This window comes from Leptodactylus fuscus, chromosome 11, assembly GCF_031893055.1.
Source record: "Leptodactylus fuscus isolate aLepFus1 chromosome 11, aLepFus1.hap2, whole genome shotgun sequence".
Lineage (NCBI taxonomy): Eukaryota > Metazoa > Chordata > Amphibia > Anura > Leptodactylidae > Leptodactylus > Leptodactylus fuscus.
Window position 1 is genome coordinate 88,605,927 of NC_134275.1, and position 18,616 is coordinate 88,624,542.

General features: G+C 42.6%; 1 protein-coding gene across 1 annotated transcript; it reads right to left on the reverse strand.

Moving 5' to 3' along the window:
* Positions 1–2,297: 2,297 nt before the first annotated feature.
* LOC142184151 (cytochrome P450 2A5-like) lies at positions 2,298–17,645 on the reverse strand. Its single transcript, XM_075258882.1, has 9 exons — positions 17,452–17,645; positions 16,049–16,211; positions 15,712–15,858; positions 14,658–14,818; positions 14,341–14,517; positions 14,098–14,239; positions 12,396–12,583; positions 12,033–12,174; positions 2,298–2,570 (listed from the first exon to the last, which is right to left on the reverse strand). Exons 1-9 carry the CDS (start codon positions 17,629–17,631, stop codon positions 2,389–2,391), a joined length of 1,482 nt encoding a protein of 493 aa, XP_075114983.1. The 5' UTR covers positions 17,632–17,645; the 3' UTR covers positions 2,298–2,388.
* Between the last annotated feature and the right edge of the window lie 971 nt (positions 17,646–18,616).

Consider the following 18,616-nt stretch of genomic DNA (forward strand, 5'->3'; position numbering starts at 1 on the left):
AAACGTTGTCTCAGAGATTTAACCTGTCAGTTTCCACTGTGAGGAACATAGTAAGGACATGGAAGAGCACAGGGACAGTTCTTGTTAAGCCCAGAAGTGGCAGGCCAAGAAAAATATCAGAAAGGCAGAGAAGAAGAATGGTGAGAAGAGTCAAGGACAATCCACAGACACCTCCAAAGAGCTGCAGCATCATCTTGCTGCAGATGGTGTCACTGTGCATCGGTAACTATACAGCGCACTTTGCACAAGGAGAAGCTGTATGGGAGAGTGATGAGAAAGAAGCCGTTTCTGCACGTACGCCACAAATAGAGTTGCCTGAGGTATGAAAAAGCACATTTGGAGAAGCCAGCTTCATTTTGGAAACAAAGATTGAGTTGTTTGGTTATAAAAAAAGGCGTTATGCATGGCGTCCAAAAAGAAACAGCATTCCAAGAAAAACACATGCTACCCACTGTAAAATTTGGTGGAGGTTCCATCATGCTTTGGGGCTGTGTGGCCAATGCCGGCACCGGGAATCTTGTTAAAGTTGAGGGTCGCATGGATTCCACTCAGTATCAGCAGATTCTTGAGAATAATGTTCAAGAATCAGTGACGAAGTTGAAGTTACGCCGGGGATGGATATTTCAGCAAGACAATGATCCAAAACACCACTCCAAATCCTCAGGCATTCATGCAGAGGAACAATTACAATGTTCTGGAATGGCCATCCCAGTCCCCAGACCTGAATATCATTGAACATCTGTGGGATGATTGGAAGCGGGCTGTCCATGCTCGGCGACCATCTAACTTAACTGAACTTGAATTGTTTGTCCAAAATACCTTTATCCAGGATCCAGGAACTGATTAAAAGCTACAGGAAGCGACTAGAGGCTGTTATCTTTGCAAAAGGAGGATCTACTAAATATTAATGTCACTTTTCTGTTGAGGTGCCCATACTTTTGCACCGGTCAAATTTTGGTTTAATGCATATTGCACATTTTCTGTTAGTACAATAAACCTCATTTCAATCCTGAAATATTACTGTGTCCATCAGTTATTAGATATATCAAACTGAAATGGCTGCTGCAAACACCAAAATATTTAGAACTAAAAATGATTAAGATTAATAGGGGTGCCCAAACTTTTTCATAGGACTGTATATCCATAGCCAGGTACGGTTTAAGGCGTTTAGGACAAAGGCCTCAAACTTGGAAGGCACATAGAAAAAAAATGACCAGAAATTGGAGAGTTCCCAAAGACATTTGGTGCTCCCATTCAATTAAAGTGATACTGCCCTTATTTTCATAGAATGAGGTTTGGGGAAGGCGTCTGTGGGTTCGTCTTGGATGAGTTTCCTCGCAGTTATCATCCAATAGTACATCTCTAGATATACATTGTAGCTCTGCCCTTCGATACAATCTGCTGACCCCTCCCCCCAGTAATAAAATACCGCCTAGTCCCCCAATGATTCAATAAAAATCATCCTCTTCATACTCAGTGGTCACATGATTGAGACCCCTGATTTAGGGAGGAATCCCCGTACATAGGGACCCCATTGGTTATCAGGTGGAGCAGCCAGAAAATGTAAGTTAGGCGGCCGTGAACAATTCCTCTCTTTAGTATTTCCATGATCGTTAGGTCTGGAATTGGTGGATTTAATAACGAAATGATTTCAGTAATTATGATTAATTTTCATTCTAAAGAGCTTCTTATGGCATCGGACAACCCCTTTAAGCCTGGTACATACAGGGTCAGTATAGTCCCATCAAAGGGGGTGTCTCGGGTCCATCTAGTTTGGAGCAGACGTGGACAACGTTCTAATAGAATAAGTGTAGCAATACTTATTGGGTGAATCCTCCTCCGCTCCATTGGATCACCGGTCATTGGCTGTGGTAGTCACATGACGTGATACTATGGCTACAGTCCAGTATACAAAAACATTACAAAGGGGATGGGTGGAAAGGGGCAGGCGGTGGCATAAACCTACCCACACAAGGTTAACGGAGAAGTCAACCTGCGAGAGGCTCCACTGCATGCAGAGATATTACATTGGTTATCCAAGTATCTACACGAGGACTCACAACAATTTCTCACAATGTAGTATTTAATATACTGTATATTGTCCAAATGTATAGCAAACATCTTCAATTTATTGCACCAGAAAATCTAAGAACAGATCAGCACCATGAAAAGAGAATAAGAAAACTCCCCTAGTAGGCTGCAAAGCTCAAATGACCTGGATGCTGCACGACAAAGTGATCAAGCAGTAGTTCAATATCTTGAAGATTGGCTCCATAAGGGGTAAGAATGTAGCCGTATACCATGACTACCATGGTATGGGAGTGTTGTTTTGTCTCTGTAAATGATTGCAATGGTCAAACTATAGAGGACACCCTGGGAGCGCGGGGGTCATCTGCTGGTCACATACATCTGGTAGGTCCTCGGGACTGCTCCATTTTTGTTTGGTTCTGGGGAGATTTCAAGGTCTTCAGGGGCTACTTCTGATTTCAGGTTAAATCGTTGTAATAGGTTGGTAAGGAAAAGAAATAGTTCCATGCGCGCCAGACCTTCTCCAATGCAACTCCTTTTGCCTATGGGAAGGGGTGACATAATATATTAGACTGCTGATGACCTAGCCACGTATTTCCATGCTAAAATTGATAAGATCCATCAGGAAATCACTGCCCAAGCCGCAGGTGGCATTGATCCCACCACCTACCATAGCAAGGATCCCCTCACCAACCGCACTTCAGACTGTCCATTCTCATCTTTTGAACATGTTACAGAAGAGGAAGTCTTCCAACTACTTTCTTCATCTCGCCCTACAACCTGCAGTAGTGACCCCTTCCCCTCACACCTTCTCCAATCTCTGTCGCCTGCTGTCACTACTTACCTTACTAAAATATTTAACCTCTCTCTCTCTTCTGGAATCTTCCCATCCTCCTTCAAGCATGCTGTTATAACCCCGCTATTGAAAAAACCCTCCCTGGACCCATCCTGTGCTGCTAACTATCGACCCGTCTCTAACCTCCCCTTCATCTCTAAACTTTTGGAACGCCTGGTCTATTCTCGTTTAATCCGCTATCTCTCTGCTTGACCCCTTACAATCTGGCTTCCGCGCTCTGCACTCTACTGAAACGGCTCTCACAAAAGTCTCCAATGATCTCCTAATGGCTAAATCCAATGGCGACTTCTCTCTTCTTATTCTTCTGGACCTCTCTGCAGCTTTTGACACTGTTGACCATCATCTCCTCCTCAATAGGCTCTGCTCAGTTGGTCTCAATGACACGGCGCTCTCCTGGTTCTCCTCTTATCTCTCAGATCGCACCTTCAGTGTATCATTTGCGGGCTCTGTTTCCTCCCCTCTTTCCCTTGCTGTTGGGGTTCCTCAGGGCTCGGTCCTAGGCCCCCTGCTCTTTTCTCTCTACACAGCCCCCATTGGACAAACCATCGCCAGATTTGGCTTCAGGTCCCATCTTTATGCTGATGACACCCAATTATACACATCTTCCCGTGACATCACCCCTGCACTCATACAGAACACCAGTGACTGTCTCTCTGCTGTCTCTAATGTCATGTCCTCTCTCTATCTGAAACTAAATCTCTCCAAGACTGAACTACTACTGTTTCCACCATCTAATAGATCTGTCCCTGATATATCCATTGCAGTCTCAGGCCTTACTATAACTCCTAGGCAGTAGGCCCACTGCCTTGGGGTTATGTTTGACGCAGACCTTTCCTTCACCCCTCATGTTGAATCACTCGCACGTTCATGTCACCTCCACCTCAAAAACATCTCCAGAATACGCCCTTTCCTTACCAGAGATACACTAAAGACACTTATTGTCTCTCTGATTCATTCTCGCCTTGACTACTGTAACTCCTTACTAATCGGTCTTCCCCTCACTAAACTCTCCCCTCTACAATCTATTCTGAATGCAGCGGCCAGGCTCATCTATCAGGCTAGACGCTACAGTGATGCCTCTGGTCTGTGCCGGTCACTACAGCGAGGCCTCCGGTCTGTGCCGGTCACTACAGCGAGGCCTCGGGTCTGTGCCGGTCACTACATTGGCTGCCTATTCATTATAGAATAAAATATAAAGTTCTCCCCCTCCCCCACAAGGCTCTCCATAATGCCGCACCTCCCTACATTTCCTCCCTCATCTCTGTCTACTGCCCAACCCGTGTTCTCCGCTCACTCAATGACCTAACACTTACATCCTCTATTATCAGAACCTCCCCCGCTCGTATACAAGACTTCTCCCGAGCTGCACCACTTCTCTGGAATGCTCTACCCCGGACAATCAGAGGAACTCCCAATTTCTACAGTTTCAAACACAAACTAAAGACGCATCTTTTCAGACAAGCCTATCACAATGTCTAACGTAAACCCTTAACCCTCCTCTGTCCCCGCCCCCACATGATATGATGTCATCTCAGGATAACTTTATAGGTCCGAGCTCCATCCACATGTTACAGGACACGACTGGTGACGGCTCATAAAGTCTTATGTTTGTGTAATGACAGTCACCTCTATTACAGAAGTGTCTGACCCCTGTATAAGTAATGCCGCCCCTGCTACCTCTTGTGTCACCCCCTCTACCTCATAGATTGTAAGCTCTTGCGAGCAGGGCCCTCAGTCCCATTGTGTGAAATGATTCTCTTTGTAATGTATCTGTCTGTATTTTAACCCTACAAATTGTACAGCGCTGCGGAATATGTTGGTGCTATATAAATAAAATGTATTATTATTATTATTATTAGACAGTCTGATAGCCTAACAAAAACTGACCTAAAATACAAGAAAGTCACCAAGGCCAATAGTTTGCATTGCTATCTCCACAGAGCTGAGGTCAAAAACAGAACACACCGAGATGTGCCCACCGACTCATTTCTAGGAAAGTTTTGAAAATGTTGTGTAATATTAAGCAGGGGCAAGTGCCCAAAAATTGAGAAATAGTTCTCACTCCATCATGGTCATACAATTCAACTTCTAAAAAGAGACAATGAAAAGTTGTGGTTCTCGAGGTCTTCCCCGATGTGTGTCTTCATCAGCTCTCTGCATCCCAGTATTGATTACCACTACCACATATAAGTCTAGGTGTATCTGAAAGTGGCCAGTTACTTGGCATTAGGCTACTGCATATTGGCAAAGAGGTGCCCCCTTGGGTAACTCTGACACAGGAATAATACCGAGCAACACAAAATTACAAAATACACTCAAATGGATCGTGTATCAAATGTAAGGAAGAATGACCGGTGGATGCGAAGAAACTGCGCTACTCTCTTGGGATAAATCACACACGTACTTTATTCCGCTTTTCTTAAAAACACTTAAGAAAAGCGGAATAAAGTACGTGTGTGATTTATCCCAAGAGAGTAGCGCAGTTTCTTCGCATCCACCGGTCATTCTTCTGCCTTTGGGTAACTCAGCCCCACAGGCATATAATACACATGTCCTAATACAGGATTAAATGTGAACTAGGGCCTGATGAAAGAATTAATGGTTATGATGGAAGTCTCTACAATATTGCCATCTCCACAAGATGACCACCACTGACATACTCTTACCACTGACATACTCTTATCACTGACATACTCTTATCACTGACATACTATTGGCACTGACATACTATTGGCACTGACATACTCTTATCACTGACATACTCTTATCACTGACATACTATTGGCACTGACATACTATTGGCACTGACATACTATTGGCACTGACATACTATTGGCACTGACATACTATTGGCACTGACATACTCTTACCGCTGACACACTCTTATTACTGACATGCCCTGGGCACTGACATACTGTTATCACTGACATACTATTGGCACTGACATACTCTTACCGCTGACATACTCTTATCACAGACATACTCTTATCACTGACATACTATTGGCACTGACATACTATTGGCACTGACATACTATTGGCACTGACATACTCTTACCGCTGACATACTCTTATCACTGACATACTCTTATCACTGACATACTCTTATCACAAACATACTATTGGCACTGACATACTATTGGCACTGACATACTCTTATCACTGACATACTCTTATCACTGACATACTCTTATCACAAACATACTATTGGCACTGACATACTATTGGCACTGACATACTCTTATCACTGACATACTCTTATCACAAACATACTATTGGCACTGACATACTCTTATCACTGACATACTATTGGCACTGACATACTGTTATCACTGACATACTCTTATCACTGACATACTCTTATCACTGACATACTCTTATCACTGACATACTCTTATCACTGACATACTATTGGCACTGACATACTATTGGCACTGACATACTATTGGCACTGACATACTCTTACCGCTGACACACTCTTATCACTGACATACTATTGGCACTGACATACTATTGGCACTGACATACTCTTACCACTGACATACTCTTATCACAGACATACTATTGGCACTGACATACTCTTACCACTGACATACTCTTATCACTGACATACTATTGGCACTGACATACTATTGGCACTGACATACTCTTATCACTGACATACTCTTATCACTGACATACTATTGGCACTGACATACTCTTATCACTGACATACTATTGGCACTGACATACTATTGGCACTGACATACTCTTATTACTGACATACTCTTATCACAAACATACTATTGGCACTGACATACTCTTATCACTGACATACTATTATCACTCACATACTATTGGCACTGACATACTATTGGCACTGACATACTATTGGCACTGACATACTCTTACCGCTGACACACTCTTATCACTGACATACTATTGGCACTGACATACTCTTATCACTGACATACTCTTACCACTGACATACTCTTACCACTGACATACTCTTATCACAAACATACTATTGGCACTGACATACTCTTATCACTGACATACTATTGGCACTGACATACTGTTATCACTGACATACTGTTATCACTGACATACTCTTATCACTGACATACTATTGGCACTGACATACTATTGGCACTGACATACTATTGGCACTGACATACTCTTACCGCTGACATACTCTTATCGCTGACATACTCTTATCGCTGACATACTCTTATCGCTGACATACTCTTATCGCTGACATACTCTTATCGCTGACATACTCTTATCGCTGACATACTCTTATCGCTGACATACTCTTATCGCTGACATACTCTTATCGCTGACATACTCTTATCGCTGACATACTCTTATCGCTGACATACTCTTATCACTGACATACTCTTATCACTGACATACTATTGGCACTGACATACTATTGGCACTGACATACTCTTACCGCTGACACACTCTTATCACTGACATACTATTGGCACTGACATACTCTTATCACTGACATACTCTTACCACTGACATACTCTTACCACTGACATACTATTGGCACTGACATACTCTTACCACTGACATACTCTTATCACTGACATACTCTTGGCACTGACATACTCTTATCACTGACATACTCTTATCACTGACATACTATTGGCACTGACATACTCTTATCACTGACATACTATTGGCACTGACATACTCTTATCATTGACATACTCTTATCACTGACATACTATTGGCACTGACATACTCTTATCACTGACATACTCTTATCACAGACATACTATTGGCACTGACATACTATTGGCACTGACATACTCTTATTACTGACATACTCTTACCACTGACATACTCTTATCACTGACATACTATTGGCACTGACATACTCTTACCGCTGACACACTCTTATTACTGACATGCCCTGGGCACTGACATACTGTTATCACTGACATACTCTTATCACTGACATACTCTTATCACTGACATACTCTTATCACTGACATACTCTTATCACTGACATACTCTTATCACAGACATACTATTGGCACTGACATACTCTTACCGCTGACACACTCTTATTACTGACATGCCCTGGGCACTGACATACTGTTATCACTGACATACTGTTATCACTGACATACTCTTATCACAGACATACTATTGGCACTGACACACTCTTATTACTGACATACTCTTATCACTGACATACTCTTATTACTGACATACTATTGGCACTGACATACTATTGGCACTGACATACTCTTATCACAGACATACTATTGGCACTGACATACTCTTACCGCTGACACACTCTTATTACTGACATGCCCTGGGCACTGACATACTGTTACGGTTCTGTGTATATATATGAATATTTTTAAACAACAGACCCGCTAGTCTGCAAGACACTGCAGACGAGGTCCACAGGCCCAGTGATGGGTGGCTATATGTTTGAACTCAAAAGGAACAAAATGTGAACTGCTGCCAAGAACACTACAGCGGTACTTAATGTGCATTACTGCAGTGATACTAGTGTGAACAGCTGCCAAGATACTGCAGTGCATATTAAGTGTGAATTTACTGCAAACACTGCAGAAGTACTTTAATGTGAACTGTGTGATACTCAATGTGAACAGGGTGCAAATAACCTGCCAGTTAGCTCACTGACCAGGTGCACCAGTACAAGTGAAACACACAAGGCTGCCAAGGGTTAAACACTGACCCCAGGCCATCAGACACAAACAGACACACTTACCCCTGCCACAGCTAGGGGCCACCACGTAAGTTTTAGGACATGCTCCGCACACAGCTTGGAGCCATACGTGAAATCAGACAGTACCATAGGCTATCTCAGTGACCATAGCTGCTGCAGATCTACAAGCTGGAACAGCGTCTACCGCTCCTAGCCCTTGTGTCTATCTAGCGGTTCAGGATTTACAGGTCCTAACTAACAGCACCAAGGAAAAGCAGAGGAACCCCACACAGAAGCCCAGTCTGAAACCTGCCTGCAATGCTGGAAGCCTATCCCTGACACTACTGTCTTTCAAAAACACTCCATGGACTTTGGAGTTTTTAGTCAAAGTGTGAGCCCCTGGTGGGCGTTGGATTACACTATTTAAAGGGAAGTCCCGCCCAGTAGAGGGGGTGGTGATGACCTCACCGCTCATGCCCAGTAGGGGAGAAATGGCACTTAGTTTTTTGAGCAGCTCCAATAGGTCTGAGCATGCTCGGTAGGCCAAAAGCTGGACCTGGACTGGCCCACAGGTGGCGCAATGCGCTATGATGACAACCTGTGGGACCCAATCCTAACACATACTAATATCACTGACATACTCTTATTACTCTTATTACTGGCACACTCTTATCACTGACATACTCTTGTCACTGACATACTCTTATTACTGACATAATCTTGGCACTGACATACTCTTATTACTGGCACACTCTTATCACTGACATACTCTTATTATAGGCACACTCTTATCACTGACATACTCGTATTACTGACATACTCTTGGCACTGACATACTCTTATTACTGACATAATCTTGGCACTGACATACTCTTATTACTGGCACACTCTTATCACTGACATACTCTTATTATAGGCACACTCTTATCACTGACACACTCTTATCACTGACATACTCTTATTATAGGCACACTCTTATCACTGACATACTCGTATTACTGACATACTCTTGGCACTGACATACTCTTATCACTGACATACTCTTGGCACTGACATACTCTTATTACTGGCACACTCTTATCACTGACATACTCTTATTATAGGCACACTCTTATCACTGACACACTCTTATCACTGATATACTCTTATTACTGACATACTCTTGGCACTGACATACTCTTTGTACTGAGATACTCTTATCACTGACATACTCTTATCACTGACATACTGTTATCACTGACATACTGTTATCACTGACATACTCTTATCACTGACATACTCTTGGCACTGACATACTCTTATCACTGATATACTCGTATTACTGACATACTCTTATCACTGACATACTCTTATCACTGACATACTCTTGGCACTGACATACTCTTATCACTGACATACGCTTACCACTGACATACTCTTGGCACTGACATACTATTATCACTGACATACTCTTGTCACTGACATACTCTTACTACTGACATACTCTTGGCACTGACATACTATTATCACTGACATACTCTTGTCACTTACATACTCTTGGCACTGACATACTCTTATTACTGACATACTCTTATCACTGACACACTCTTATCACTGACATACTCTTATTACTGACATACTCTTGGAACTGACATAGTCTTATCACTGACATACTCTTATCACTGACATACTGTTATCACTCACATACTCTTATCACTGACATACTCTTGGCTCTGACATACTCTTATCACTGATATACTCTTATTACTGACATACTCTTATCACTGACATACTCTTATCACTGACATACTCTTGGCACTGACATACTCTTATCACTGATATACTCTTATTACTGACATACTCTTATCACTGACATACTCTTATCACTGACATACTCTTGGCACTGATATACTCGTATTACTGACATACTCTTATCACTGACATACTCTTATCACTGAAATACTCTTGGCACTGACATACTCTTATCACTGACATACTCTTATCACTGACATACTCTTATTACTGACATACTCTTATCACTGACATACTCTTATTACTGACATACTCTTATCACTGACATACTCTTGGCACTGACATACTCTTATCACTGACATACTCTTATCACTGACATACTCTTGGCACTGACATACTCTTATCACTGACATACTCTTATCACTGACATACTCTTGGCACTGACATACTTTTATCACTGACATACTCTTATCACTGACATACTCTTATCACTGACATACTCTTATCACTGACATACTCTTGGCACTGACATACTGTTATCACTGACATACTGTTATCACTGACATACTCTTATCACTGACATACTCTTATCACTGACATACTCTTATTACTGACATACTCTTATCACTGACATACTCTTGTCACTGACATACTCTTATCACTGACATACTCTTGGCACTGACATACTCTTACCACTGACATACTCTTGGCACTGACATACTCTTATCACTGACATACTGTTATCACTGACATACTCTTGGCACTGACACTCTTATCACTGACATACTCTTACCACTGACATACTCTTATCACTGACATACTCTTATTACTGACATACTCTTATCACTGACATACTCTTGTCACTGACATACTCTTATCACTGACATACTCTTGGCACTGACATACTCTTACCACTGACATACTCTTGGCACTGACATACTCTTATCACTGACATACTGTTATCACTGACATACTCTTGGCACTGACATACTCTTATCACTGACATACTCTTACCACTGACATACTCTTGGCACTGACATACTCTTATCACTGACATACTCTTATTACTGACATATTCTTACCACTGACATACTCTTATCACTGACATACTCTTACCACTGACATACTCTTGGCTCTGACATACTCTTATCACTGACATACTCTTGGCGCTGACATACTATTATCACTCACATACTCTTATCACTTACATACTGTTATCACTGACATACTCTTGGCGCTGACATACTATTATCACTCACATACTCTTATCACTTACATACTGTTATCACTGACATACTGTTATCACTGACATACTCTTATCACTGACATACTCTTATCACTGACATACTCTTATTACTGACATACTCTTATCACTGACATACTCTTGGCACTGACATACTCTTATTACTGACATACTCTTATCACTGACATACTCTTATCACTGACATACTCTTGGCGCTGACATACTATTATCACTCACATACTCTTATCACTTACATACTGTTATCACTGACATACTGTTATCACTGACATACTCTTATCACTGACATACTCTTATCACTGACATACTCTTATTACTGACATACTCTTATCACTGACATACTCTTGCCTCTGACATCTTTGCTCATCTGAAATAATAAATATATCCCTCAAAATGAAAAGAAATACAGCAAATAACGTCAAGTTATAGATAATATTCTAGTATACCGCATACTACTGGAACCGTACCCAAACACATTACCTAGTGAGAAAGGCACAAAGGCCTCATTCTTCTGGAATTTGCCGCTGTCGTTCAGAAAGTTTGTGGGATCAAAATGTTTCGGGTTCTTAAAACATTTGGGGTCCTTCAGTACGGATGTCAACATGGGGAAAACTAGAATTCCCTGCAAAGATGAAGAACAGAACAAACATTTTATTTCCTTTTGATAGAAGAGGAATCTCACAGGATTTTATAGGGTTTCGCCTTGCAAAACATTCTGCTTCTCAGTACTGTCAATTTGTCGATCTGGGGCTTATGGCACTTCTGTGATGTGTCCCCCCCATCGCCGCCCTTTGCCGCCCTTCCCCCATCCGGAATGGTCTTTAGAATTCTTTTGCTTCAGACCTTTGGAATGTGGTATCCTCGGAAAGTTGTGTCTCTATCTGTTGCACGTGGGAGTCCCAAAGGTGTGATATCTGCAAACCTCTGAATCTCATGGATAACGGCATCGGTGTAAGGCAGCTGGACTCGATCCTCTACCGAACAACATCGATTCTGGCCAATCACACAATCCATCTCCTCCTGAATCTTCCCTTATGAGCAAATATCACAGTTAGTAACGGTAATGGAAATGTATAAATTGTTCTATTACTTATTGTTGTTACCATTATGTTATATTGTATTGCATAGATATACACATAGTGCTAAAAACTAAAAAAGAAACAACTAATCCCCCTATGGGCCTTGAACCGCTCCCAGTTGTAATAGTGACTGTACGGCCATACCAGAAGATAAAAGTGAGTGGCTGGGGGAAGGGGCCGGGGAAGCATTGGGGTGAAAGGGGAAATGAGGCTACAGAAAGAGTTAATGCCCACGATGAGAGAGGATTCTGAATACAGACCAGACTGAGGAATCTGATTATTATGATCGATGTGTCGGAGGGGTTAAAGGGTTGCCCAAAAATAGGAAGCACATGTCTGCTTTATGTCCAAAAACATCACCATACAAGGTCACAGATTGACTCATATTGCAGTCCAGCTTAAAGGAAGTGAATGGGGATGAATTGCAGTACCAAAGCCATGGAGACTTGTTGCGATGTGCCTAGTAATGGCAGGTATTACGGTTTATGGGATACTTGTTGTGATGTGCGTAGTAGAGATGAGCGAGTAGTGAAATATTCGAGATTCAATATTCGTTTTGAGTAGAGCCTCAATATTCGGCTACTCGATCGAATATCAAATCCCATTATAGTCTATGGGAAAAATGGTTGTTTCAGGGGAAACCACTATTGGACTAAAGGAGAGTCACCAAGTCCACGAGTAGCAGGAGGAAAGTGTTTAGGAGGAGCGCTGTGCAGTTAAAGCGCACAGACCCCATTGACTATGACGACTCAGTGTGCTTGCAGCGCACTGCCCGCACAAATTATTTGTGCGGGCAGTGCGTCGCAAGCACACAGACCCCATTATAGTCTATGGGGTCCATGCGCTTTAATTGCACAGTGCTTGCAGTTGAGCTGATATTCCGTTCGGGGGGTCCTTCTGCAGACTCCTTCCAGATGCGAGGCAAGCGCTAATGTGAACCGGCCCTCACTCGTCCTGCAGAACCAGGATTGATTCGTCCTTGCTAGTCGGGAGAGCTGGCAGCTTGTGATTATGCAGGAGCTGACTTTTTCTCATAGGAATGCATTGACCAGTGTTGATTGGCCGAATGCTATACAGTGTACAGCATTCGGCCAATCAACGCTGGTTCTGCTGGAGGCTCGCCTGTGAGGAGGCGAAGTCTAAGATCGGACCACAGCAGTCTCGATTGTGGTCCGATCTTACGATCTTAGACTCCTTCACGTCGCAGAAGAGCCTCCGACACAACCAGTGTTGATTGGCCGAATGCTGTACACTGTATAGCATTTGGCCAATCAACACTGGCTCTGAGTTGAATCGTTACTGCGAATAGCGAGTAGTATTCGAACGAGTACGAGTATTTTGAATACTGTACTATCCTATCAAATACCTACTCGATCGAATACTACTCACTCATCTCTAGTGCCTAGTAATGGCCGGTGTTACGGTTTATGGGACACTTGCTGTTTGATGTTAGCCGCCTTACTTACGTTCCACCTCTGGGTATTTGAGCAGATACAGTAAACCATATTTAAGGGACGTGCTTGTAGTTTCTGTGCCAGCAATGAAGAGGTCCATGACTGTGCCAAATAAATTGTCAAAGTGGAATTCAGTTTTTGGATTGTCCTTCTCCTGCAATGTCACAAAGTATCTGGGGTTACGCCATTGTCACAGGCAGGGTAGTTGGTTCTATTTAATATTGGACTACATAGATAATATAATAGTGTTGTCACCTCCTCCATCTTTATTAAGAAGCAGTCAATGAAGTCTCGAGGACAGTTACGGTCAAGGGTTTCTTTGTGACTTTCCAAGGACTCTGCCACAAAGGCTTTCATTTTCTCCAGATTCCTAAAGACCTTTTGGTGGGGTCCGGGGAGAATTCGGAAAGTCTTGGGAAAGATATTGAGAAGCTAAAAATAGAGTAAGAGGGAAAACGGTCTTTCAGTAGATTTTAGGAATTTCTGACGTCCTCTAAATAGATTCAGTCGTTGGTAGACGATATTCAAGAAACTTCCGACTTTATGAACACTTACGTTAAATATTAACTTACAATTCCCCAAACAGAAGACATGAGCAGAGAAACTTCTTTTAGTAAGGTGAGAATTGTCCTGAACTTGACATCTTCATAGTCAAAGCGTTCTCCAAACACAACCGAGCAGATGACATTGGAGACAGCCAAGGTCAGGAGATCTGTGGGTTCAAAGGGGGTGCCTGCAAGAAAACATCCAAACTTGTCAATGACCAACCTAGACCGCCCAACCCAAATCTGTAACGGGAGATATAAAGGTTTCATCGCATTCTGATTCCAAATGTGTGTATCTATTTTGGCGGGGTTTAGGACCAAGTCATCTAATGGTCATAAAGACACCTGGTGCCCCAAGTTATCGCACGACTGTGTTGATTGAAATTATTTGAAAGTACATTACAAAAGCGCATCACATGACATGACGATAGTGCAACCTGACATGTGATGGGATGGAAAAGGACCACCCATGGTAGGAGTCTCTGGACAGTCTCATCATCAATTCTTTTCTCTGTGATGGTTTTCCTCAAAAATTTTGAAAGGGAAGGAAATGAGGTTAGATGTCCCCTCCATCATTCTAGAGGTTGGGGGTCAGTCTCTGGCATTATTGCTGAAGTGTCTTAGGTGATAACCAGTCAACGGGTTACTGCAGTTACTCATTTGTCTCAATTGAGCAGTTGGACAGTAACATGTGGTAGTAACTTACATCATTTGCAACGATGGTCTCTGCACCAATGATGGAACCACCTAGCTATCATGACTATTGAGACTAGTGATTGGATGGATTCATAGACCATCAGTAACCTAACATTTTCATTGTAGCTCTTCTATATCTGTGGCTATACCTGGTACTTCAGTTTAGCTCTTTCCCTCTACTCAATAGCAGGATCCTGAAGACGGGACTAAGGATAAGTCATCAATGTATATTCCCCGGACACGCCTCTAGTATTCTGGGTAAATGATAACTGACAGTATATTATAAATTCCAAAGCAGTCTATGATATATTAGTTTACAAATGCTCCACAAATTCGAAGGTCTTATGGTCTTCAACAAAACCAAACAATTTGAGATTGTCCTCACTTTTCTTCTTAAACTCCTCTGTTAGGTAATGGGCTTCCTCTTGGATACGTTCTTCGATGCTTCTCTTCCCCATACCAAAATTTCTCAAAGTAGAAAGGGAAAACCGGCGCAAGAGTTTCCATCTCTCACCATTGGTCATGATCAACCCTGAGATAATAAGTGAACAGACATATTATACATTAGAGTGCCAAGTAACATGGTAAGTGAATCTCCAACTTATCACGGTGCCATGTTATCTGAGATGTAGCCAACACTATGCGGTGCCCTCTGCCAATCCTATAGGACAGTTCGGTGTTCCAAGCTATTAACATGAAGGACAGAGTATTTATTTACTCACCGTAACCTTTAAAGAGCAGATCGGCCAGTTCTGAAGGACCTCGGAAACTGAACACGTCTCCATTGTCTATCAAAGCCTCTTTCACACAATCATAGCCAGCCAAGACCACCGCTGGTGTACTGGACAGGTAGATGGTGAACACCGGCCCATATTTCTCACTCAGCTGGAAGAAAAACCTCAAAATAAATTAAAAATTCACCCTCCTGCTATATACCAATATGATGTATCTACTAGTTGACGGGGTAGATAGTTAGATGTCCTGAATAGAGATGGGCAAGTCGCTTTGGTCCAAGCCAGGTTCAACCAGATTTTCAACACAATCAAACAATTTCAGATTGTTTTCAAGCTCGATCCCTTTGGACCTCCTTGCAGCATTTGCAGACTTCTTAGTGGTACCTGGGGTCACGTAATGACCCAATCACAGGCCTTAGTAGTGACCCTGGGTGCATGACATCACCAAGGAGACAGAGAGAGCACCAAATGCCATGAAGAGGCCCAAAAGATGTTGAGGGCACGTGACCTCACTGAAGAGATAGAAAGAGTGCCAGACACCATGAGGAAGCCCAAAAGAGGTGAAGGCAGGTGAGTATAAATGTTTTTTTTTCTATTTTTTACACCTCCCCTGGGCCTCCACCTATTATACTCTGGGATCTGAAGAGAGTATAATAATTGCATTTATGGTTTGTACCGAACTTGTTCAACCCAAAGCGAATCAGAGGCACGAATCACCTGAACCCAAAATAAAATGCATCTTAGGAAGTTAGACAATGTGTGGCTATTCGCTATTTACTGCCACAAGCATTGGGCTTGGTAGTCAATGGCCTAGAAGAAGAGCAAAGACACTTTGATATCCATGAGTGGAGAAAGAAGACATCGTGTCCAGTATTGTATTGGGTTCCTTGGGCTCACCAGATATTCTAATTCTGGGGGCCCAACCTCTGGGAACCCCTAAGAAATAGATAATAGTGGCCTTCAAATCTGATGGACAAATATTATGCTAGAGACTGGGCCCACCAGGGCTGATCAAATCAATCCCCTGATAGGGGAAGAGCATTGGTAGCAATAATGTCCCTACAAGTAAGAGATGGTGCAAAAAGTAGTGGAAATACAAGTTACTGTCAACTGTGTAAGGTATATGCACACGAGTGAGGATGGTCGAGGTGACTCCGTAATGGAGAAATGGAGTGGCAGCCACGGACATTGCCGAGCGCTGTATCAAAGTGTCTGGTGCAAGCATATACATTCAGTAACAGCAAAATATATCACTGTTGCAAAGCTAAATAGTTGAATAATCCAGAATATCTGGCGATGCGGCAGCCTATAGACTATCGATTGAAGGCGCTTTAATAATAGGACATATAGTAAGATAAGACATACCGCACAGCCATTGTAATACAACTCACCTTCATCAGGGACTGCGGCATTTCTTTGGGGCTCATATGCAGCATGGTGCCCAGTAAGGGGAGTGGGGGTGGTCCGGGGGGTGTATTTTTCTTTTTTAGTTTTCTCCTCCATATGAAGAAATATAGGACAAGGCTGACTAAGACAGCGAGGAGAAGAGTCCCTGATACTCCCAGCTCCATTACTATCCCAGACCTGGAGAACGAGGAAGGAAGAGACGTAATTACATTCTACGTTACAGCCAATGGGCATAGGTGTGTCCATGTGACCTTTAAACCTATGGATCTTTTCCATGTGCTAGCTTTACAAGGCACAATGACATCATCCAGTTGGGACTCATCCAATCTCCCCCTACAAGGCCAGAGAGCAATATATATATATATATAATGGTATCACGTGTGTAGCGTTACACTGCAAAGGGCAGAGTCCGGTAATGCGAAGAGACACACATGGTGGAACATACTGTACAAGACCACCAGACAACAGACAATGGCTACAGTGACCCAATATGATAGACTTGGTGGTCTATAATAACATATCATGTCTAACAATATGGGGAAAGGTATATTCTTTATATCTTAGTTCCTATTTTATCTTCAGAGACCCTGTGACACTGTTGGTTCAGTTCTTATTGGTTCTACAGCCCAAACCATTGGGTGACTCTCACCACTGATCATACATTGCACTGGAAATAATGCAAAGGGACATTCAGGGAAAAAATAGGGACAACCAATGGGCTGGGTTAATCCTTATCCACTGAGGAATATATGATAGAGATTATATCAGCGACTGCCGGAACGTGCAGCCATTTAGGGGCAACATACTGTCTTATTGGTTAACACTGTTGCCTTGCAGTACTGTGGTCGTGAGTCTTCGTCCCGCTATGTGTACCATGATCCCGCTATGTGTACCATGATCCCGCTATGTGTACCATGATCCCGCTATGTGTGCCATGATCCCGCTATGTGTACTATAATCCCGCTATGTGTACCATAATCCCACTATGTGTACCATAATCCCGCTATGTGTACCATGATCCTGCTATGTGTACCATAATCCCACTATGTGTACCATAATCCCGCTATGTGTACCATGATCCTGCTATGTGTACCATAATCCCACTATGTGTACCATAATCCCACTATGTGTACCATAATCCCGCTATGT